The sequence below is a fragment of the Trachurus japonicus genome, chromosome 11 (genome assembly GCF_045865225.1).
Source record: "Trachurus japonicus isolate A0001 chromosome 11, Traja_1.0".
NCBI lineage: Eukaryota > Metazoa > Chordata > Actinopteri > Carangiformes > Carangidae > Trachurus > Trachurus japonicus.
This window is the reverse complement of record NC_140917.1, coordinates 6067701-6092111: the sequence shown is the minus strand read 5'-3', so window position 1 is coordinate 6092111 and position 24411 is coordinate 6067701. Positions and strand designations below refer to the sequence as shown.

The 24411-nt window shown below is 43.3% G+C and overlaps 1 protein-coding gene across 1 annotated transcript in view; it reads left to right on the top strand.

Annotated features, from left to right (window-relative positions):
* Positions 1-24411, top strand: part of LOC146978040 (major histocompatibility complex class I-related protein 1-like) — a 568607-nt gene that overhangs the window by 523297 nt on the left and 20899 nt on the right. The window contains exon 3 of the mRNA XM_085790802.1: positions 14560-14862. Coding sequence (XP_085646928.1) covers positions 14560-14862 — 303 coding nt within the window. The remainder of the gene's footprint in view (positions 1-14559; positions 14863-24411) is intronic.

Genomic DNA, 24411 nt, shown 5'->3' with positions numbered 1-24411 from the left:
TTCTATATGATAACAAAAATGCACTGAGGTGTCGGTTGAGGGACTGTGTGCTTTGAGAGGACTTGAGAGCTTGCTTCATAGTTTGTACAAATCTTTCAGCGAGCCCATTTGTGGCTGGGTGAAAAGGCGCAGACTTGATGTGCTGAATACCGTTCTCTTCCATGAATGTCTTGAACTCTTCAGACACTAGCTGTTGGCCGTTATCACTGACAAGTTGTTGTGGTAGACCAAAACGGCTGAAGATAGCCCTTAGCTCTTCGATGGTTTTCTCTGAAGAGGTGCTCTTCATCACAGCAACTTCTGGCTATTTGCTATGTGTGTCGACTACCACTAAGAACATGTGGCTCTCTAGTGGTCCAGCAAAGTCTATGTGGACTCTTTGCCATGGTTCTTCAGGCCAGTCCCACGGATGTAATGGCACCAGCTGTGGGAGGTTTCTCAATTTCTGGCAGTCAGAGCAGGACCTTGCTTTCTCCTCTATAGCAGCATCCAAGCCTGGCCACCAGAAATAGCTGTGTGCAATTTCTTTCATCCGCACCACACCACAGTGTCCAGTATGCAGCTCAGCAAGCACTTTCTCTCTTAGGGGTGGTGGAATGATGACACGGTAGCCCCACAATAAGCATCCAGGTAAGGCTTAAAGCTGTGCGTCATCTCTCCTCCTCTCCCCGAGTGATGATATCCATAACCTCAGACAAGACTGGGTCGGTGCATGTGTGTTTCTTTACATGAGCTGAGGTGACTGGAGCAGCCGTCATGTCCTTGAAGTAAAATATCTCAGCCTGTGTGTGCTCAGAGTGTGTGACAAAGGGAGTCTTGAGAGCCCGTCAGCATTCTGATGTTGGTCTGACTTCCTATACTTGATCTCATACTGGTGGGCAGATAACAGCAGAGCCCATCGCTGCATGCGGCTGACTGCCAGCGATGGGATGCCAGTGTGAGGACCAAAGATGGAGGTTAGAGGTCGATGGTCCGTCAGTAGCGTGAATTTCCTGCCAAACAGATACTGATGGAATTTCTTAACTCTAAACACTATAGACAGTGCTTATCTGTGTGTAATTTTGCTCAGCGTCCTTGATGCAATGGCAATTGGTCTCTCTTCTCCCGATGGCATGATGTGAGACACGACTGCACCCACCCCATAAGGTGAGGCATCACAAGCCAGCTGAAGTGCCAGTTTGGGGTCAAAGTGGGCGAGAGCCTCAGATTTGACAAGAGCTGTCTAAGCGTCTTTGAAAGCTGTCTCATATTTGTCTGTCCTTTTACATGTTATTGTTTTGTTAAGCAGTTCATGTAGTGGCTTTAGTTTGTTGGCGAGGTTAGGCACAAATTTTGCATAGTATGTCAGCAGGCCAAGGAAAGACCTCAGCTGACTCACATTTTTGGAAGATGGAGCCTCCACAATAGCCTTCACCTTCGATGGTGCCTTGTGGAGACCTGTGCAGTCAATGACATGTCCCAAGTACTCAATAGATGGTCTGAAAAACTCACACTTGTCTTTCTGGACTTTGAAACCGTACTCCTCCCGTCATTGTAGTGTCGCATCCAGATTCCTTAAAGCAAAACTATGCAAGTCGGCCGGAAATAGCTCGCTCCTTCATTGGTTTCTCTTTTTTCCCCTCTCCGGAGCTCCCCCACAGTTCTGGGAGGCATATGTCACTATGGTTAAAAAAAAAAAAAACTCGCCACCACCACCTCCTCTGCCCCCTCCACCCCCTACACGTGCTTGTGTTTACTGTAGAAGGTCGAGAGCGGTGTTTGCTAAGCCCTGCTAACACGGAGCTAATGCTAACACGGAGCTAACGCTAACAACACGGAGCTAATGCTAACACGGAGCTAACGCTAACAACACGGAGCTAACGCTAATACGGCCACACAGACAAAGACACAGACATGCACACACATGAATAAAGGTTCCAAAACGCGAAGGTGTGTGTGTGTCATGATGTATTACATTATCTTATAAAAGATCCATTGTGTGTGTGTGTGAGTGTCTGTGTTAGCATTAGCTCTGTGTTAGTCACAAGCCGAACTTCATCAGTACAAACATTTCATGTTTCCATGGTTTCCTCCAACTTTCCGAACTCAACCAATCACGATTCATGACATGCATGACGTCATCTGCGTTCTTATCTCGTACTGCCGTAAGGCAGTTTCTCGCGATGGTTCTATCTATTGACGAGATTTGTAACACCGAGACGGATGACTGATCTTGCAAGTGCGGTTTTCAGCCAGTGGGGGGGGTGAGCGCATTGGCCTAGACCCCATTCACCTCATAATAGGTCACTCAACCATCACAGTGTCTCTGAGCCACAATAATTACAGCCGAAATCCTGCATAGTTCTGCTTTAAGTGCAGCTGCTCATCTCGTCCTGTGATGAGCAGATCATCCAGATGGCACTGAACCCCTGAAAGACCACTGAGGATCTGGTCCATCGCTCTTTGGAACAGTGTTGAGCAGAGGTGATCCCAAAAGGGAGCCTCTGGTATCTGTACAGTCCTTTGTCACAATAGTCAGCAGCTCCTGTGACTCACGTTCCACATGCATCTGAAGATAAGCTTGAGATAAATCTCTTACTAAACTTCTGTCCTCCTGCCAAACATGAGAAGAGGTCATCAATTAAGGGTAATGGATACTTTTCTGTAGTCAGCACCGGATTCACAGTTACTTTAAAATCACCGCAGATTCTTGGAGCCCCATCCTTTTTCATGACGGGGACAATGGGTGTAGCCCATTCACTTGTGCTTACATGTTCCAGAACCCCACTCTTCACTAACCTGTCTAGTTCCACCTCAACTTTTGGTACAGGCCCAGCTTTGAGACACTTTGGTGTGCTGCCGGGTTTAACTGTCAGCTTAACCTTGATGTCTTTCATGCTGCCAAGTTCTCCATCAAAAACCTTGGGGTGCTTCTTTAAGATCTCCTGTAGGGGACTTATTTTTCCATCCATAACCATGAACACTCTTTGCCAATTCAGCTTGATCTTTTCTAGCCACCGGCGACCTAGCAGAGCTGGACGGTTTCCTGAGATGTACAGTGGAAGAGTCTCTTTCTGCTTGTTGTGTTCCACTGTCACATTCACGGCTCCTAACACCGTGACAGGCTCACCAGTGTATGTCCTTAACCTCAGCTTGGTCTTGTGGAGAGCAAGGTGTTGCAGTTTCTCTTTGTACACAACTTCTGATACCATGGATACACGTGTACCACCAGTGTCCACCTGCATCCGCACTGGTTTATTCTCCAGCAGTGGTGTGACCCAGTATCCATCATCATCATTGTCCATAACAGATAAAACATGCACGGTATCTTCATCAGACTCAAAATCATTCTGTTCATCCTGTTCATGTTCCATTTTATTCACATGTTTATTTTTCTTTCTGTTGAAGCCACCTGTCCTTTTTCCATTGAACTGGCCTCTCTTAAGACAGTTCCTACAGTCCAAGTCCTTACACCAACACTCTGGTGCCTGGTGCCCTGCTTTCCCACAACGGTAACATAGCTGGCCAGGTGCTGCTTTCTTGATGGATTCAGTGGACACTTTATGCACTTGGGTTGATGCACTTAGCTGCTGTGCTTCTCTGGCAGCCATTTCCATTGATGTGCTGATCTCAATGGCCTTGTCCAGTCTCAGATTAGCTTCAGCCAGTAATCGTTTCTGGATAGCCTCACTGCGTAGACCACACACCAGCCAGGCACGTATGGTATCATTGAGTGAAAGTCCAAATTCACAATGATCCGATAACTGTTTTAGTATAGCTACAAACTGTGAAACAGATTCACCCTCTTCCTGGTTCCTTTTATGGAATCGGAATCTCTCTACAATGATCAGCGGCTTCGGTGAATCTTCTTTAATTCTCTTGCGCGTGGCGCATGGAGCCACCCATTTAACCAGCTTTCTCCAGCCTGGTCTGTCCAGTGCAAGGTGTCGGGCCTCATCTAGGGACACGTTGCATTGCATTAGATCCTGGGTCGGTGAATAGTGATCCTTTAATATTGTCACAATTTCGTTAAAGGACTTGGAAGGTAGCACTAGACTGCGCAGTAGGTTGAATGTTTTTCCTTCCATAACACTTAAAAACGTAACATTGCTTTTAATGTCTTTCAGTTGTGCACAGTCCTTCCTTTTTCCGTTTACTCCAGTCTCCTTTCCAACGCGGAGATTTCTCCTTCCCCTGTAGCAGTGCTGTCCTCTGACACGACCTGGTCCCGTTCACTCCGGAGCAGCTAGCTTGCACCGCAGGTAGCCACAGCGTCGCGCCGTTTGCGCGCTAATTAAACTCGTACTTTCTGCCGAAAAAACAAACCAACCAAGTTCTCTTATAGCCTCGTAAACCAGCCCCTCCCTCCCAGAAACGCATTTTAATTCATTTCTGTGGGAGGGTCTGGCCTCCAACCCATTCAAACCGTTTGGAGTGGGCAGGAGCTGGGAGGGAGTAGTAGCGTTGAGAGACAACCCCATTCAGCCAATCAGCAAGTTGGTATATCAAACTTTTGCCGAGTCCAGTTGAAAGAACAGCGAAAACGTCTTTTCCTCCAAGAAACTCAACAAGCGCCGACTCTTGCTCTTGTTTAAGTGCTGTAATGGATGGTATTTCGTTTAGAACATCCCTTATTGCTGTTTTTATGCTGCTGTTCGATAGCTCCGCCGCCATGTTTGCTGTTGTAAGAGTCGCTTAGTGTAGTGACGTTATCATCCGGGGCTTTGCACCCGTCGGTCCCTGATTGGCCAATGTGGTGTGTCAATCACAGAAATCTGAGCGGCGACGCTGATTGGTTCGTCACGCTGAGCTCGCCACTCAAAACGGTTTGAATGGGTTGGAGGCCAGACGCTCCCACAGAAATGAATTGAAATGCGTTTCTGGGAGGGAGGGGCTGGTTTACGAGGCTAGTTCTCTTAAGCATGACTCTGGGAAACGCATCTTTCTTTCACGTCATGTCCTATTTGAACACTGAAGCACATAAATCTATTTTAGCAGGCACCTAGAATAAACGAACAGTGGAAATGGCCATGACATATCTTCCTTAAGGGCTGCAAATATATGTGAAACAGATATCCAAAGGCTCTTTTTCTTTTTTCTTTTTTTTTTACAGTAAATCTCTCGAACCCTGAAACATTTTTGGGTTCACGATATGAGGTTACAATAGAATTTAAACCTCACTGATCTATTTCTGTTTCAATTGTGCTGATCTATTTCTGTTTTGAGCTAACTGATGTTGATGTTTATTGAACCTGCTCTGGGCTTCTTGTCCTGAATAATGTTGAACATATTTACAGTAAAAATAACAAACTATGAATAATGTTCAATACAGTGCATTGCAAAATTGAACAACACATACTATTTCGTAAAATACAGTATCTCACAAGTGAGTACATCCCTCACATTTTTGTAAATATTTTATCATATCTTTTCATGGGACAACACTGAAGATATGACACTTTGATACAATATAGTCAGTCTACAGCTTGTATAACAGTGTTTTCTGTCCCCTCAAAATAACTCGACATACAGCTATGAATGTCTGAACCGCTGGCAACAAAAGTGAGTACACCCCCAAGTGAAAATATCCAAATTGCGCCCAAAGTGTCAATTTTTTGTAGCCTGACAAGCAAGACTATATCATTAAAATGTATAGTCTGGCAACAACTGGTAGACCTCGGCTCAATCAAGGGGGCGGGATGAAGGCTGTCTCTCAAACTGCCTCTGCACGCCATAGGGTAGAGCTAGGTAGCGCTACGACTAATCAGAGCAAAGAGCAGGATGACGTTAGCCTGACAAGTCAGACTATGATGCTTAACGTCATCGCGTTAAGCCCGCCCAACGACTCTCTAAACAGAGCGCTGGAATTGGTGAACACAAACGGTGTCCAAGACTCAAAAAGTTCCTATGGCTCGTTTCTAGACCGACCTACGGAGCAAATATATTTGCTGCCACTAGGGTGCGTCTAGATTTCTAGGCCAAATTTTTTGTGTACCTACCTTTTTTTTTCAGCACTGCCTTAAATGTCTTTGGCATGGAGTTCACTTTTATGTTATGTGTAGGGACTATATATGGAAATTAGCTGGGAGCTAAATCTGGTGCAACCATCTTTTCATTTTTTTTTCCTTTAAATGATCAATATAATTGCACACTGTCCCTTATTAAACCAATAAACTAAAACTAAACTAAACTAGAGCTTCACAGGTTGCCACTGGAAACCTCTTCCACCCCTCCAGGATGACATCACGGAGCTGGTGGATGTTAGAAACCTTGTGCTCCTCCACCTTCCATTTGAGGAGTTTAGCAAGGCAGTTGTCGTCTTGGAGGTGTGTTTGGGGTCGTTATCATGTTGGACTACTGCCCTGGGCCCAGTTTCTGAAGGGAGGGGGTCATGTCCTGCTTAAGTATGTCACAGTACATGTTGGCGTTCATGGTTCCCTCAATGAACTGTAGCTCCCTGGTGCCGGCGGCACTCATTCAGGCCCAAACCATGACACTCCCACCACCATGCTTGACCATAGGCAAGACACACTTGTCTCTGTACTACTACCAGATAAGTTTGTCTTGGTCTCATCCAACCACATGACATGGTTCCAGTAATCCATGTCCCCAGTCTGCTTGTCTTCAGCAAACTTTGCTGCCTTTCTTGTGCATCATCTTTAGAAGAGGCTTCCTTCTGGGATGACAGCCATGCAGACAAATTGGATGCAGTGTACGGCGTGTGGTCTGAGCACTGACAGACAGACCCCCCACCACTTCAACCTACTGCAGAGGTTGACCATAGGCCCCTATGTCACAGTAAGCTATCCCCCTAACCCTACTGTCACATACTTAAGCAGGGCATGACCCCCTCCCTTCAGAAACTGGGCCCAGGGCAGTAGTCCAACATGACAACGACCTCAAACACACCTCCAAGACGACCACTGCCTTGCTAAAGACACTGAGGGTAAAGGTGATGGACTGTCCAACATGTCTCCAGACTTTAACCCTATTGAGCATCTGTGGGGCATCCTCAAATGGAAGGTGGAGGAACGCAAGGTATCTAACCTCCAACAGCTGCATGATGGCATCATGGAGGGGTGGAAGAGGTTTCCAGTGGCAACCTGTGAAGCTCTAGTGAACTCCATGTCCAAGACAGTTAAGGCAGTGATGGAAAAAAATGGTAGCCACACAAAAAAATTGACACTTTGGGCACAATTTGGACATTTTCACTTAGGCGTGTACTCAATTTTTTTTAAAGTATGTTTTTTGGGGCATTTTTGCCTATGGATAGTACAGTTGAGAGAGACAGGAAATGGGGAGGCAGAGAGAGGGGGAATGACACGCAGTAAATGGCGCCTGACGTGGGATTCGAACCGGGGCCGTCTGCAGCACGGACTGTGCCTCTATACATGGGGCGCCTGCTCTAACCACTACACCACACGACGCCCCGGGTGTACTCACTTTTGTTGCTAGCAGTTTATACATTAATGGCTGTATATTAGAATAGAATATTTACAAGAATGTGAGGGGTGTACTCTTGTGAGATACTGTACATCTACAATGCTCTCCTGGTACACACTTTTCAGACACAAACATGGAAGCAGACGAAAAGATCACTCCTGAAGCAGACGAAAAGATCACTCCTGAAGCAGACGAAAAGATCACTCCTGAAGCAGACGTGAACATGGATTCTCCTGAAGCAGACGGACTCCTCCCTGTACATAATGGTATGATCAAATTGAAATTTAATACGTATCAAGTTTATAATATCCAGTGTGTAACCTTCGGGAGTTTCTAGATGGAGACAAATGGTGCGTTTCCTCCGGCATGGTACGACACGACACGGCATTTGCGTGTTTCCACTAGCACATAGTACCTGGTACCAGGTACTATTTTGGTATCACCTCAGCCCTGGTTCCAAGCGAGCCGAAGCGATACTGTGACAATGGTGACTGCCTTCCACTTATTGGGCAGAGCGTCGTCACTGGAGAGTCGCAAGCGCTACGTCCGACATGAGAATCAAACCCGGAAATTTCAAAAGCAGAGCGGCAACAGCATTCCTTCTCCCGAGTTAAATGATGCTGTGTGGAAAACCACTTTTATCGCTTAAAAGTTTTTACGATGGGAGGGGGTGGAAAACTCAACATATCGATAAACAAAATATGCAACCTTTTGCAGTGGAACCAGTTTTATGGAATAAGTACACATACAGCAGGGGTCGGCAACCTTTGTGACATGGAGTACCAATTTGAAATTTTCTTGTCAATGAGTGTGCCACTACAATAAAACAATGTGACACAATACAAAAACAACATACCCGACCTAGTTATGTTTTTGTATTTATGAATAGATAAAATCATTTAATCTATCTAATTATATTTTGAAGATATTTTCCGGCTATTCACAAGAGGGACATAGATCCCATTTTAAAACACTGCTTTTCAGAAACTTAGCCTATTAAAACATATTGCAGTGGGAGGAAAAGAAACAAAGACTGCAGTGCATCCAGAAAAAAAATCTATCGTATCAGAATGAAACAGTCACAACATTTCACAGACCTGGACAATCCCTGGACAATCTGAGTGACAGACAAACAGCCAATCATTTAACAGCTGTGTAGTTTGGTTGCAGCTTCATTGATAACAGAACAGCTGGTGTGAGAATGTGAGGCCGAAGGAGAGGAGATTAAAAAGAAAAAGGGACACGTAGCTCGTCGGTACAGTAACAGTGCATCTGCCCCAACTCTGAAGCAGTGGCAGCATTAATTTTGAAGCATCAGGCCACTCACCATCCTTGAAACGCTTGATTGAAACTCTGATTAAATATGCCGAGCCGCAAGCGTCTTGCACGCTGCGCTGCAGCAACCCTGGGTTCGATTCCACCCAGCAGACCCCTCTCACTCTCGCCCTCCCTCTCTCTCACCAGCTGTCCTTTCAAAATAAATACGTAGAAAGCCTGGAAAAAAAAACTCGTCTGACCCGTGAGCTGGTAGCAGTGAGAAATTTAGCGGTGGAGGTGCCAGCGTGCCAATCATTATGCCAGTGTGCCAACCTTGGCACGCGCGCCAAATGTTGCCGACCCCTGCATACAGGAAGTACTGTATGTCATCATGTATTACAATTAACTGTTGTTACTGCTGCCTCTTACTTTGTGAGTGGCAAACAAAACTCCTATCAATTCTCATGGTTAATCATTGATTATATCCAGATTGAATAAGAAAATGTAGTCAGCCATACTAACAATTATGGCATCTTTGTTTTCAGTGCGCAAAGGAAAAACAAGAAGACCATGGACGAAAGCAGAGGAAAATGCTGTGCTGAGACATTTCAAGTCTCACATAATCAAAGGGCATTTGGCATCGAAGAGGGAGTGTTTGGCTTGCAAAGAATGTGAACAGCCAGCACTGAAAAATAGAACGTGCCAAAACATAAGAGACTTTGTAAGAAACAGGGGACTGATGTTTAAGCGCCAAAATGTTCATCCATGCTGAAGAAAATCTTTTTGAAAGTGAGCACTATATTTTTCTTCACTTCTCTGTTCCTCTCTCTGTCTCTGTTCCTCTGTGTCTCTCTTCTTCTCTATTCCTCTCTGTGTCTCTGTTCTTCTCTGTGTCTGTTCCTCTCTTTTCCTCTGTGTCTCTGTTCTTCTGTCTCCCTCTGTGTCTCTGTTCCTCTGTGTCTCTCTTCTCTGTCTCTCTGTTCCTCTCTTTTCCTCTCTGTGTCTCTGTTCTTCTCTGTGTCTCTATTCCTCTATGTGTCTCTGTTCTTCTCTGTGTCTCTATTCCTCTCTGTGTTTTGCTTGCAAAGAATGTGAACAGCCAGCTTTTCCTCTGTGTCTCTATTCCTCTGTGTCTCTATTCCTCTACGTGTCTCTGTTCTTCTCTGTGTCTCTATTCCTCTCTGTGTCTCTGTGTTTTGCTTGCAAAGAATGTGAACAGCCAGCACTGAAAAATAGAATGTGCCAAAACATAAGAGTGTTTGTAAGAAACAGGAGACTGACTTTTAAGCGCCAAAATGTTCATCCATGCTGAAGAAAATCTTTTTGAAAGTGAGCACTATTTTTTTTCTTCAACTCTCTGTGTCTGTTCCTCTCTTTTCTTCTCTCTGTGTCTCTGTTCTTCTGTCTCTCTCTGTTCTTCTCTGTTCCTCTGTGTCTCTGTTCTTCTGTGTCTCTGTTCTTCTCTCTCTCTCTGTTCTTCTCTGTTCCTCTGTGTCTCTGTTCTTCTGTGTCTCTGTTCTTCTCTGTGTCTATCTATGTCGCTGTTCTTCTCTGTATCTCTGTTTGGCTTGCAAAGAATGTGAACAGCCAGCACTGAAAAATAGAACGTGCCAAAACATAAGAGACTTTGTAAGAAACAGGGGACTGATGTTAAACGCCAAAATGTTCATCCATGCTGAAGAAAATCTTTTTGAAAGTGAGCACTATATTTTTCTTCACTTCTCTGTTCCTCTCTCTGTCTCTGTTCCTGTGTCTTTGTTCTTCTGTCTCTCTCTGTGTCTCTCTTCTTCTCTGTTCCTCTCTGTGTCTCTGTTCTTCTCAGTGTCTGTTCCTCTCTTTTCCTCTGTATCTCTGTTCTTCTGTCTCCCTCTGTGTCTCTGTTCTTCTCTGTCTCTCTGTTCCTCTCTTTTCCTCTCTGTGTCTCTGTTCTTCTCTGTGTCTCTATTCCTCTTTGTGTCTCTGTTCTTCTCTGTGTCTCTGTGTTTTGCTTGCAAAGAATGTGAACAGCCAGCACTGAAAAATAGAACGTGCCAAAACATAAGAGACTTTTTAAGAAACAGGAGACTGACTTTTAAGCGCCAAAATGTTCATCCATGCTGAAGAAAATCTTTTTGAAAGTGAGCACTATTTTTTTCTTCAACTCTCTGTGTCTCTGTTCCTCTCTTTTCTTCTCTCTGTGTCTCTGTTCTTCTCTCTCTCTCTGTTCTCTGTTCCTCTGTGTCTCTGTTCTTCTGTGTCTATCTATGTCGCTGTCCTTCTCTGTATCTCTGTTTGGCTTGCAAAGAATGTGAACAGCCAGCACTGAAAAATAGAACGTGCCAAAACATAAGAGACTTTTTACGAAACAGGAGACTGACTTTTAGGCGCCAAAATTTTCATCCATGCTATAGAAAATCTTTTTGAAAGTGAGCACTATATTTTTCTTCACTTCTGTGTCTCTGTTCCTCTCTGTGTCTGTTCTTCTCTGTGTCTGGCTTGCAAAGAATGTGAAAAGCCAGCACTAAGAAATAGAAAACAAAACATAAGAGATGTTCATATATGCTGAAGAAAATATTTCTGAAAGTGAGCACTGTTTTCTTCTTTGCTGTTTTCATTATTGTTGTTAATAAACAATAAAGAGTTATGAATTCATAATCATTCTCATCTCTTAATTGTGATACCGAAAGTTCTTAGGAATACTTACATCAATATGTAATGCTACACAAAAAAATGAAATTAATCGGTATTTGTTATTGGAGATATGACAGATAGCCTGGGCTGTGTGTGTAAGAAAGAGAGGGAGAGAAAGTATGTAAAACCTGCTAACTGTTAGCTACCGTAGCTCAAGCGTTGGTCTACCGTCAGGTAAAAGCTGCAGTTTATATCTCAAATTAAGTTTTAAAAAAAGGTGTTGAGCCTCTCTGGTAGAGTTATTCATCACTGCAGTTAAATTAGCCGCTAAACTGCTGGACGCTAAAACCGAGGGGGCCGTCTTTGTTTACAATTCACGAAAGCAACGTGAACGTTGGACTGTATATTAGTGCATTTATCTATTTGTCTTTGTCTGTTTGTAGTCCAGTGCGACCTGTCCCGCTAGCGCGCCTGCGTTTGTGTGTGTCTGTGTGTTTGAGTGTGCTCCTGCGAATGAGAGAGCGGGAGGAGGGGCTGACGGACATAGGTGAGAGCCGGTGAAACACTGTTCTTTTTTTTTTCTGTGCAAGACTATGATAAACACTTAATCGCCTTAAACAGTGTTTATTAATCTAACTAAGATTTATTTGTATATTCTCTTAACGTGAGGAGTAAGTATTTTATGTGATACTGTAAATTTGTTGTTTGCAAGTAATCTTTGTACTGACTCTACAGCAGCAACTGAAGCTTTCAGTTTTTGTTGCTCGCTGTTCGGCGGTCTGCGGAAAAACAGACAGGCTGCAGTACTCTCTATTCGGCAGTCCGAGGGGGCGGGCAGAAGGCTCTCCTGTGAGGGGGACAGCAGGGCTTGAATTGCTTTGACTTGTAAAGGATGCTAGCCTTACTACTAACTTAACCCTGGTTTAAACTTGACTTACAAAGCTCTGAATTAGCAGAGGCTTCCCTCACTTGAGATGTGGCGGGGGAGGGTGCAGATCATTGCCATCGTGGGGTGGAGAATGAGCTACTGGCACTCTGTAGAAGAGAGAGCCGTGGAAAATGGCAAAGGTTCTGTTATTTTTGCTTCAAACTTCAAAACCTTTAAAGGGTTTTTTAAGAGGTTAATTATAGTATTGTATTATTGTAGACCTTGTAAACTGTGTCGGTCCTCTTATACCATTACCTGGTTTGTGTTTGTGTGTTATAGGCCTTGTAGTGCATGTCGGTCCTCTTATACCATTACCTGGTTTGTGTTTGTGTGTTATAGGCCTTGTAGTGCATGTCTGTCCTCTTATACCATTACCTGGTTTGTGTTTGTGTGTTATAGGCCTTGTAGTGTATGTCTGTCCTCTTATACCATTACCTGGTTTGTGTTTGTGTGTTATAGGCCTTGTAGTGTATGTCTGTCCTCTTATACCATTACCTGGTTTGTGTTTGTGTGTTATAGGCCTTGTAGTGTATGTCTGTCCTCTTATACCATTACCTGGTTTGTGTTTGTGTGTTATAGGCCTTGTAGTGTATGCCTGTCCTCTTATACCATTACCTGGTTTGTGTTTGTGTGTTATAGGCCTTGTAGTGTATGTCTGTCCTCTTATACCATTACCTGGTTTGTGTTTGTGTGTTATAGGCCTTGTAGTGTATGTCAGTCCTCTTATACCATTACCTGGTTTGTGTTTGTGTGTCATATGTAAACAGTCCTCATAAACACTGTTGGTTTCACAAAACACCATTTGGTCTGACCCCATAAACCTGTGAAATGTCACATATTGTTCTGAAAGAGAAATGATGATTTTGTAGTCAGATTTGTCTTCTGCAGATCAAATAAAAATTTTTGACATGTCTTTCAAGTTCACCGCATGTTGCGTTAGGTGTGGTTCCGTAAACCACCACCAGGCCCCATTTCTCAAAATTGGTCTCATAAACCATGTTTGCCTGTATGTGTGTGTGTGTGTGTGTGTGTGTGTGTGTGTGTGTGTGTGTGTGTGTGTGCATAAAACAACAGACAAAAGAAACAAGAAAACATTGTTGAATGCTTGTTCAATTGTTCAATGCTGCCTGTTGCTCTGTGGCATTTGTTATGTGTTAATGAGAGCCCACTATGACACCATTACACAAAAGAAAATAGTCTTCTCAAATGTTTTAAACCTTTCCACAGACGAACACCTCCTGAAGTTTCTCTTCACTGGATGCTCTGGAGTCAAGCACATCCCAGAGTTTATGGGCCTTGTGACAGTTGATGAAGTTGAGATAATGTACTACGACAGCAGGATCAATAGAACTATTCCCAAACAGGACTGGATGAGAAATCTAACAGAAGATGATCCAGAACTCATGGAGAAGTTCAAAAATTACTGTCATAGTAATCCAAACACATTCAGAAACCATATTAAATATAACATGTATTACTGCCACCAAACAGGTAAATCTATGTTTCCCCAGTATTTCAAAGCATATCCCAATAATAGATAGAATAGGTTTGTTTTTTCTTTCTTTTTTAAATCCAGCTGGTCCCATGTGTCCATAGAAGTAAACCAGGAGTGGTTCAAATTGGGGCCTCACAAACTCATTATCAATTGAAAGTCTTAATAAGGAATAACCCCTTGAGATGTCCATCTTGTTTCAGACGGGATCCTACAGACAACGATACAATCAGAAATACACAAGACAATAAACAACACAAAAAAAACAAAACAACAGAAAGACAAATCAAATAGATAGAACAGCACTTGGAGTTAACATTTCTTTGTTTTGATCTGGATTTGGGTTTCTGGGCACTGTGTTGCATTATACAGATTAGTGTTCACGTTTCAGATCATGGTCTGTTCCGCTCAAAAAATATTGATGACATCTGACTGACTGAATGTATTATATGATTTAAGCAGATACCAATCTTTAATTGCTGTGGGATCTCTCACAGGTTTAATCCTGTCTCTTCCTCTTCTTTGTCAGGTGTCCACACTCTTCAATCGTCTGACACCTGTGAGCGGAACGATGAGACCGAATCGTTTAGTCTTTTTTCTCGTTACAGTTACGATGCAAACGCTAATGAGAAATGTAACAATTCACAATCACTGGATTTCATCACTGAAACATCAGACAAGCTTCAGAAGTGGTGCCCTGACTTGCTGAAGAAATGTTTGCAGTATGGGAATAAATCTCTTCTGAGAATAGGTGACGTAATTTGCTTGAGTATTACAAATTTACTTCCCATTAGTGTTAATGTGAAGTAAGAGAAATGCCTACTGGTGTTATTGTTGTTTCTCCCTCCAGATCCCCCCTCAGTGTCTCTCCTCCAGAAGACTCCCTCCTCTCCAGTCAGCTGCCACGCTACAGGTTTCTACCCTCACAGAGCCCTGATGTTCTGGACCAAAGATGGAGAGGAGCTTCATGAGGACGTGGACCAAGGAGAGATCCTCCCCAACCATGATGGATCCTTCCAGATGAGTGTTGACCTGGACGTCTCATCAGTCAAAGCTGAAGACTGGAGGAGGTACGACTGTGTGTTTCAGCTCTCTGGAGTGAAGGACGACATCGTCACCAAACTGGACAGAACAAAGATCAGGACCAACATGGGTAAGAATCAACTCAGAGGTGAAGAAGGTGGGAAACACATCTGATTCAGTTTATTACAGGGTTTACTGTACTTCATCTTCTCAGCCTGTGATTGGTTTGTTGTTGTTTCTCCAACAGGGAGCTCCACTCTACTGAATGGCATCATCATTGTTGCATTCATCATTCTCTTCAGTTGTTTCGGTGTTTGCGTATGCATCTACAGAAAGAAATGTGGTGAGAAATTGAAACAAACTGTTTTGATGTTTGACTTTGGTTTCATCCAGATTTGAGAGGTGAAACAAACTTCAGCTTCCAAAAAAATCAGTTTTTTTTTTCAGTTTAAGTGAGAGCTGCAGAGTTCAGAGCCACAGTTTGATGGAGAAGAGTGGATAGAGGGGCAGAAATAATCTAATCTGAACAAAAGGCCGAATTATTCCTATGTCACTGAGCTCTGCTGATTTCAATTGGAACAACTGAAGTTATTTGTGTTTTCTCTTCATTTCAGCTGGGTATCCTGTATCTTGTACGTTGCGCAAGTGTTTTCTGTTTTGTCTGTGTGTTGGCATCATTGCTGCAGTCGTCTTTGTCTTTGCTGCCGTTAGACTCAAAGCAAATGGTGAGAAACTTAAAGAGAGATATTTTCTCTTTTCTTCTTTTGATTTTAGACGTTTACTTGATGCTTTATCGATTTATTTGAAAAGTGAAACAAAGTTCAGCTGCCAACAAACTCAGTTTCAGCAGCAGTGAGAGCCGATGTGTGGTTGTGTGAGGTCGTCATGCAAACTCAGTACATTTGGAATATGAATTTTGCAAATGTACCTGCAGTATTACTGAATCAATGTGTCAACCAGTTGTGAGGAGCAGCAGGGAGCACTGGTGCAGTAAAATGCATTTCAGACCCTTTTAAAAGCTGCTTGAATGTTTACAGAATATTTTCAGCACTTTTTTCAGCACTTCATTTTCAATCAGTGTGAATAAATACTCTGTTTGATCTTTCAGTTCTCCCGAAAGTCGCTGGGATAGGTCTCCTGCTGGGAGGGTGCATTACTGGAATAATCTTCTGCACGAGAAAACAGAAGTGAGAAACAACTCTTGTTCTCTTTTCAGCGACCCACAGATGTTGGCGTTAACAGATGCTTGGGACCAATTTCTGTATTACATTTTTCATCTTGCACCATCGCCAGGTCCAAACTTTAATGAGAGAAACTTTGGTTCATGATCAAACACAAAACAAATGCTGCAACCACACTTTGTGTTTAAGGCCAATTACCATGCTAACACATCAAAGTAACATGGTTTTTATACAGTACCTGCTAAATATTAACATAGCACTGTACTTAATTCCTTCTCCACCAATTAGATTTAAGGGTGTTTCAGTACTTTGCCACTAGATGGCAACACCACTTTCCCACCATTCTGTAATCTAGCTGTTTATTCAGTGTGGCTGTGAAGACTTTTATAATAAATAAAAAAAAGTTGTGTTTTTTGTGTGATTTTCACTTCAATATGAAAATGTTTGACTAATGAACTTCTTCTTCTGTTTTCAGCTGAACTCCCTGCACCTCGTAAGTACAACTTGTTTTTCCTCTACTGCCTCTGAACACATGAACGTTACAGTGGGTTAAAGAGCTTTAACTAAACTGTCCAGACAGGAAGTTCAGTGTGTGATGATGAGTGGACTAACAACATGTTTGTGACTTTTACAGCTCCTGGTGACTCTGAACTCACTGAGAACCTGAATCCAACCTGAAGCTCTGGGATTATTTTCTGTAAACAGAGTCTGAGTGACAGCTGCTTTTCTACTCTGAAGCTCTGACATTGTGTTACGGCCCCCGGCTGCAGCCTCCTCTCTCCTTCCTCTGCTCCTCTCTCCCCGCTCCGCTCCTGTGTTTCTCTCTCCCCGTTCCAGTGCTGCTGCGTGTCCAGGTGTTCGAGACCAGCAATCACCACACAGTGCTGGGGGCGGAGTCATGGCTTTAAAGGGATAGTTCACCCAAAATTCAAATTTCACTCATTATCTACTCACCCTCATGTTGACTAAGAGCTGTGAGAAGTTTCAGAAATTGTTCCGCCAGTCAGTGCAAATCACGTGAGATTTGCACTGACACAGGAAGAGCAGTGAACTGAGACACTGGGAGCTTCCGCTACAAACAAGCTTAAAATATAGACTTATTTAATTTTCTTCGGAACAATTTCTCATGTCGGGGCTTCAATACAAGACGGACATTACAGACAAGCAGTATGGAGGTATTTGGATGTTTTTTGGTGTGTCTTTTTGGACGAAGAAAGTTGGTATCCATTGACAACTATATGGACAAATACTGCTGCGCGGACCCCCCCATAACTCAGAGAAGGCACGGAGGACTCTGAAAATTCTCACAGCTCTTCGACATGAGGGTGAATAGATAATGAGTGAAATTTGAATTTTGGGTGAACTATCCCTTTAAGAGGAGACCGGTGCCTGGCAGTCTCTCTCACTCTCTCTGGATGTAGTCCTGTATCTGGCGGCGTGCTGCACTCGGTTGCGGTGGGCCAGGGTCAGGTTCAATATTGATACCGTTGGTGCACACATTTGAGGATTTACACATTGTAAATCTCCATACTGATCGTCTTTCAACAATCTCTGAAAATTAATTCATTTGTTATCCCAGGCCAGTTTAAAAACATGATCATAAATATGCACGCTTTTGAATGCAACTGCTTCAAAAAATCCTAAAAATTCTTGATAATGAGTGATCGTATTGCTGTTTGATGTATTTTTATGATTACTGTATTTGTTATGTGATTGTTGTTTTGATTTGATGTGCTCTCGACGTCAATGGAAATTAGGGTTTACCCTCAATGGCTTTCGAGATCTAAATAAAGGTTAAAGAAAAAGAAAAAGAAAAGTATAAGTTCACTAAGTACAGTGGAAGGCTGTCATTCTGTATTTTGGTTTGGATAGCTTAGCCTTGTCTGCAAAGCTCGCTTTTGTTTCATTGTCTTCTTTTATTGCCTTTGACCGTTTTGCTCAGAGAGGTTAGTTTAGTTAACCCTTTTGGTTTTATTCTTTTCTTTACGTTGACAGCTCCCTCCTGGTCCCCGTCTACCGAGGTGCTACCCTTTGTTCATTCTTTTGTTGAAGAACTTGTTACAATAAACGTCAATTGACTAACACCAGTTACATCTGGCTATTTTATGTACGTCCTTTTCCCACACACGAGCTGGGATGTAACACTGTGTCATCTGTATATTTAGGTCTGTACACAAATGTGAAATAAATATATTACACATCTATAACCAATCCGTCTTTAGACTGAGAATCACCCACCTAATTAAACACACTGTCAATCAGCTTCACTGAGTTCATCACAGTTGTTTCTGTGTAAAATTCAGTGTGAGCCTCTGTTTCCTGTTTCTATACCTGCATCGACTTTTCTGTCTCGGGAGCAGATTGTGGTTTTTGACAATAAGTCGCCGAGAGGATTTGGAAAGTCGACACCCGACTGATTTAGGGAGAAAGTCGCCAAGTAGGCAAAACAAAGTGAAAATTGGCTGCAAGGCAGGAGGGTGGCACCATAGGCATGTCAGGACAACGATTCCACATTTTTTTCCAGTTTTTTTTTTTTTTTCAACTAAGCAGCAGCAAAACAGACTCAATTCATTTAATCAACTGATCTCAGTCTACAGACAGTTGATTGGTCAGACTTTGTTTTGCTGCTTGTTGGAACAAGAACTTGCAGTCACACGGCCCTTTCTGGAATAGTGTAGACATGCCTATAGTGTAACCATGTGCTGAGCTCAAACACTTCAACCTCCCTTCTGAGGACACAGTGATGTTAGAAAAACAAAATGGATACATTACTTTTGTTTCTTCTTCTCTGTCACAGTTCATCACCAGGTAGGATCACATTTAAATATTTATTCAGAGCTCTTCACTTTACTTTCATCTCAGCTTTGGATTTTACTCACTGCCTCACGATTTGGTTTCACTTTTACTGTAGGGGAGAGTGGGGTAATGTGAGACTGTATCTAGAAAACGGAACACATTTATGGTCATTTGACCATTATGTTTTCAAGCCCCTTCCATTTCCCCATGGCCATGAAGAAGAGGACCTCATGATGCTGTGGAAAGCATGTTTTTTTCACAAAAATATGATTTTTGCATGTAAAAGTAAATTTTCTTGCTGTCAACTTAATCAACTGTTGTGCCAAAGCAAATTGATTCAGGTAGAAAAACTTATATGATACACGATGATGAACTCCCAACACATAAAACCATGTGATGATGCTAAGAGAGGTCGTTTTTTCTAAAATGGGAGTGTGTAAAGTGAGACAAATGCTGCGGGGTAAAGTGAGACCATGGAGGTATTATAATAAATCCATGAGTGAGACACTGCAGAGCACACCACACACAGAGATTTACACTAGAATCTCGTCCCCCAAGCCAGAAATCTTGTGTGATCAAACATGATCTGTAGCTGTCATGGTTATAATAGTGAACAGGATAAAAAGCTAAGTTTAAACAAGAGCTAATGGCTGAGAAGAATAATAATAGTTCATGGCAACATGTGTTTAAAAGGACTGTGTCATGATTATAATACTGAATGATAAAATGTTGTTTAAAACAGGATATAATGTCTGAAAATAATAATAATTAATGGTAAGACCTGATTAAAAAGATAGTTCATGATTTTCATATGTTAATATAGCAATTCATTACAAAGAGTGAGTTTAAAAAGAATAATAATTCATTGTTTTCATGTGTCTTGAGTTAAAAAGGTTAAAATGAAGATCGATCATCTATTCGGTGTTCAACTGCTTTTGCCTGGCAGGTATAGAAGACGACAACAGAGACAGTAGCTGTGTCCCAATTCAGGGGCTGCAGCCTTCGGAGGACCCAGCCTACGCGGTCTCCGGAGGCAACGGCTTCGGAGGCTCCTCCGTCGGCTGCATCAACGGTCGGTAAATGGGACGGTCTAGCCTTCAGAGCATTACCTGATCCGAACGTAAACAACGGCCAGACGTTAAACATTTAAAAGTGCCGCTTGTAACGGCTCTACCGCTCTTCCGCTCCTCCTCCTCTTTTTTTTTTTTTTTCCAAGTAGAATCAATACAAGGGCAGTTATCATTAATAGCCTATGCTAATAAACAAACCATTGAACAGCAGCCAGGGGGGGGGGGGGGGGGGGGGGGGCTTCAGGCTATTAAGTGAATAGAGAATAAAGAGCACAAGTAATGTGTTTTCATAGCTTTCTTATTAAAAGTTGTCACACACCTCCGCTCCTCACCTGTGCAGCCAGAGCAGAGCAGAGCAGAGCTCGGCAGCGGGCAGCCACACCTCTGAGCCGGCCTACAGCACAGAGCCGGGTTACCGTGGCTACAACACAGAGCTGCTCCGTTCGATAGCTAACGGCTAGGTTGCTAATAACAACAACGGTGCAGCAAAGCATCTTGGGATACGGGAGGCCGCGAAGGATACTCGCGGTGCATCCTCCGAATGCAGGGGAAAGGAGGACGCATTTGGAGGCTGCATTTGGAGGACCCTTCGAATTTAGACGAATTGGGACAGCCTTCGCGCAGCGCTGTGACGTAATCGGCCTTCAAATGCACCCTCCGAAGGATGCAGCCCCTGAATTGGGACACAGCTAGTAACAGCACTTATAGATAAAACTGTTTTTTATATCACTTTCTGTTTATCACATTTCACTTACCTTTGATCAAAATGCACTTGTATAAGTTATATTTTTGGAACTTAAATTGTTTTTATTTTCTTTATCAAGTCTGTGGCGAAAGTGCTGCACAGTGATCGATTGTTGATGCCTGTTTCCGTGTTGTCGGAGAAGCAGGTTTATAAACCGTCTTTGGTATGGCTGACTGATGTACGGTGGCCCTGAAGTGCAAAACACAACGGCAAATCAGACAACAACGGCAAAAGAGAAAACACAACACAAAAAGAGAAAACACAACACAAAAAGAGAAAACACAACGGCAAAAGAGAAAACACAACACAAAAAGAGAAAACACAACGGCAAATCAGAAAACACAACAACAAAACAGAAAACACAACGACAAATTACTAAACAACGGAAAATCAGAAAACACAACGGAAAATCAGAAAACACAACAACAAAACAGAAAACACAACGACAAATTATTAAACAACGGCAAATCAGAAAACACAAAAGCAAAACATTTTGGGCAATACATAGCGGCCTCTGTGCTAGTCCCGCTTGTCTGGCGCGCTGGCGGTGTTGTCTTTCCGGTTCAAAGCACGGACCAGGGGCCTCATTTATCAAAGAGGGTGTAAAACTGCTACTACATTTTTGCGTACGGCGAAAAGACGAAAATTGCGTACACTCAAAATATTTACACCTTTTTCAGATCAATCAAACTGTGCGTACGCACAACTCTCCGCAATTTGCCTTTGGTAAATCACACCGGACCTAGAGCACTGGAAAAGAGAGTAGCGACACGCATTGGTCAAGTGGAAACGCCCCCTGGTGGCGGGATATGGGTATTGCAAATGCGCCCAAGAGCTGGCATCTCTGCAGTGTTGGTGAATGAGTAAGTGCGGTATTTTCAATAATTTAAGGACATTTATAGATCACCCACGTTAATAGCATCATCGTGGACCCTTTTACAGATAAATATTAACATATAGTGGCCATTAATTGTTGTGTCACGAATGCTTGCTGTTTTAAATGATAAAGATAAGTCCACTAAAGTGTCATACCAGTTTGCGCGCTAAATTCAACTGTGTTAGTTAAATGTTTGCCACTTAAGCCTGTGTTTTCTTTAGTTTGTTTGTTTGGTCAAGCAAGTTATTGTGCTGCTGGCTTTTATTTTATTTCCATGCGAGGTTTTTTATGTTATTTATTTTGACAGCTGGTGGTTGCTTAGCAACGGTAAAGCGTTCGCTCGTCCCCTTCTGTGTTTGTCCGCTGTGTGACCGGTAGTACTGTAAACAGCTCCGTGTGTTTTTATTACTTATCTTTTTTTTAATCAAAATTGGAGGAAAAACTTCACATAATACGTTTTGGGTTTGATTTTGTCACATTTTGTAATGGTTTTTAAGTGTTGTCATCTTTTATTTTGTGTGTTATATCTATGTTTATAAAAAAAAAACAGTTGTTCACGTTAATGTTACAATTTAAATTTTGAAATAAATAAATTATAAGCATAACTTAATATGACCAAGGCACCTAAAAGCAAAAACACAGCAGTTTTCATCAATTTACAAGCAAGTTGGCAACACACATACATTGGAGTGAATGGGTTTCTTGGGCGGATTTGCAATACCCATATCCTGCCACTAGGGGGAGAATAAAGTGACCACGGGAGTCTATGGTGGTGTCGCTACTCTCTTTTCCAGTGCTCTAACCGGACCCAAGAATGGTGCACACGTGAACACACCTCTTACTCCACCCCCAGAACGCCATATATGGTCAGCACGTGCACATTAATTAGCCATGTGGCTCTGTGGAGCGGCTACAAAGTGACAACAAAGTGGCAACGGAGACAACGGGCGGAGGGCGGGGGAAAGAAGCGGAACTTCTCCGAAAGCACATACACGGCGATATCGGGCTACAAATCAGTCAGAAAAATGATCTTGCATTTTTATAAGCTACAATAAAAACCAAAACCTCCCAAATCTCAACAAAAGGGAGCAGAAAGAAGAAGAATCTTCCTAATCTGCCCCTTTATCCCAGAAAATCTTTTTTTTTTTTTTTTTTTTTTTTTACACCTAGATGTTAAAACAATGTAGCCTAAAGCAGGACGATAGTTACCATTACTTTGCACGCCTCCCACTACACAGTTACAGCTCTACTGGACTCGGTTTAGGTCATTTTCCATTAACGTTACGTTGTCTCACTCTTTATTCTCTCGTCAGCTCCAAACTCACGTGCACCTCGTTAACTCAGGTGACAGATTAATAACAGTCTCAGTAGCTGCAGATCAGTGTGCGCTGCTGCCGATGTGTTTTTAAACTTGGATGGTTTGATCCTTGTCGGACGTCACACATAGCCTATAGCCTAATCAAAAAAGCAAAATCCTCAATCCGCTCTGTTTATCAATTAACATAAAGCCTAGTGTTATTATAGAGCGGGTTGGATTGCCAGCATCAACGGTCCACCACTACCACAATTCCTTCAAAGAAATCCTACTGTCTCTTCTAAATGTACTCCGCTCCTCTCTCCCTCTCACACTGCAGTTCTCTGACTCAGCAACGGTGTCGCCAATTCCTCCTGTTCCTCAAAAAAGGCGTAAATCACGGTACGCCAGGGTCAAAATGGGTGTAAATGTCCGCACTTTTCCCCGTCAGGTTTTGGTTTGATAAATCCCAAATTTGGCGGAGAAAAGTGCGTACGCACAAAACGGGGGAAAAAGGGTGTAAAAAAAGGTGTATCCACAATGATAAATGAGGCCCCAGTTCTTTTGTCCAATCAGCGATGATTCATGTCGCCCGAGGGCATAGATATATATACTGACTAGATGGCGCGTTCTGCTTCTCAGTCAACACGGCCGCCATCTTGGTCCGGGGTTCTGACCATAGACATAATAAACGTCTGACCAGCAGTCAGACCCGGTCGGACCCTTGTAGAACACATTTCAGTGTATTTATGCATGTGGGTGTGTGTCTGAGTATCTAAGTGTATGTTGACTGTAATACATAAAAATAAAAAAAATTCAAAAAAATTTTCTAAATTATTTTGTTGTTGTTGTATCATAAATACATGTCTGACATTTACAATAAACCAAACAGCTTGAAAATCAGATGAATATTCGGTGAGTTATGGTGATTTTAATGGTTGATAGACCTCTGCCTCTAGTGCAGGAAGTAGACACGGCTTCCCCCTGACCAAGATGGCGGCTGCGTTGACGTATTCCACTCAATTGATAGCTTTCATGTGACGTCACGGCCCGTATGGAACGCCCCCCTGGCGGTCAAAACAATCCACTTCCCCGCTGTCCGCGGCTTAGGACAAGGCAGAAAAACACACACTGCTCCCCGCTGCTTCAAAAATACCGGTGTTATGGCCCAACTGGTGTCTGATTTAACTGGTTATACCGTACCGAACAACAGCTGTGCTGCACTTCCGTCCGCAGATTTGTCACAAATTCACAAATCAAGCCGCAGTTCACATGTTACTGCAGCCATATGCTTCTGTGAGTGAACCTGTTCCTCCAATCTACGGACAGTCAGCGCCACACTACTCTCACTCTGCACAACACTGCACACTATGACAAAGCCTGTCATGTTAAAGTTACGAAGTAATGGAAAACACTCTGAAAATGCGCTAAACAATACCGGTCATCGTCCTCGCCGCGCCGCGGTCGGTCCCGACCCCCGTTACCGTGTCGCTGCTGCCGCGGGCGGTGCTGTTGCCGGGTGTCCAGTGGCGGCGGTCCCGCCGGATTACCGCCGCCGCCGCTGTCGGACCGCCGTCATCGTTGCCGTCGGTAGCGGTGCGTAGCAAAGCTCCGGGGGGAGGGGGGGCAGCTCACCGTGCAGCCCAGCACAGGGCTGGTTTGTGGGTGAGAGGAGCAGGGAGCCTGGGCTCAGCTGGAGCTGGAGCTCAGACTGTG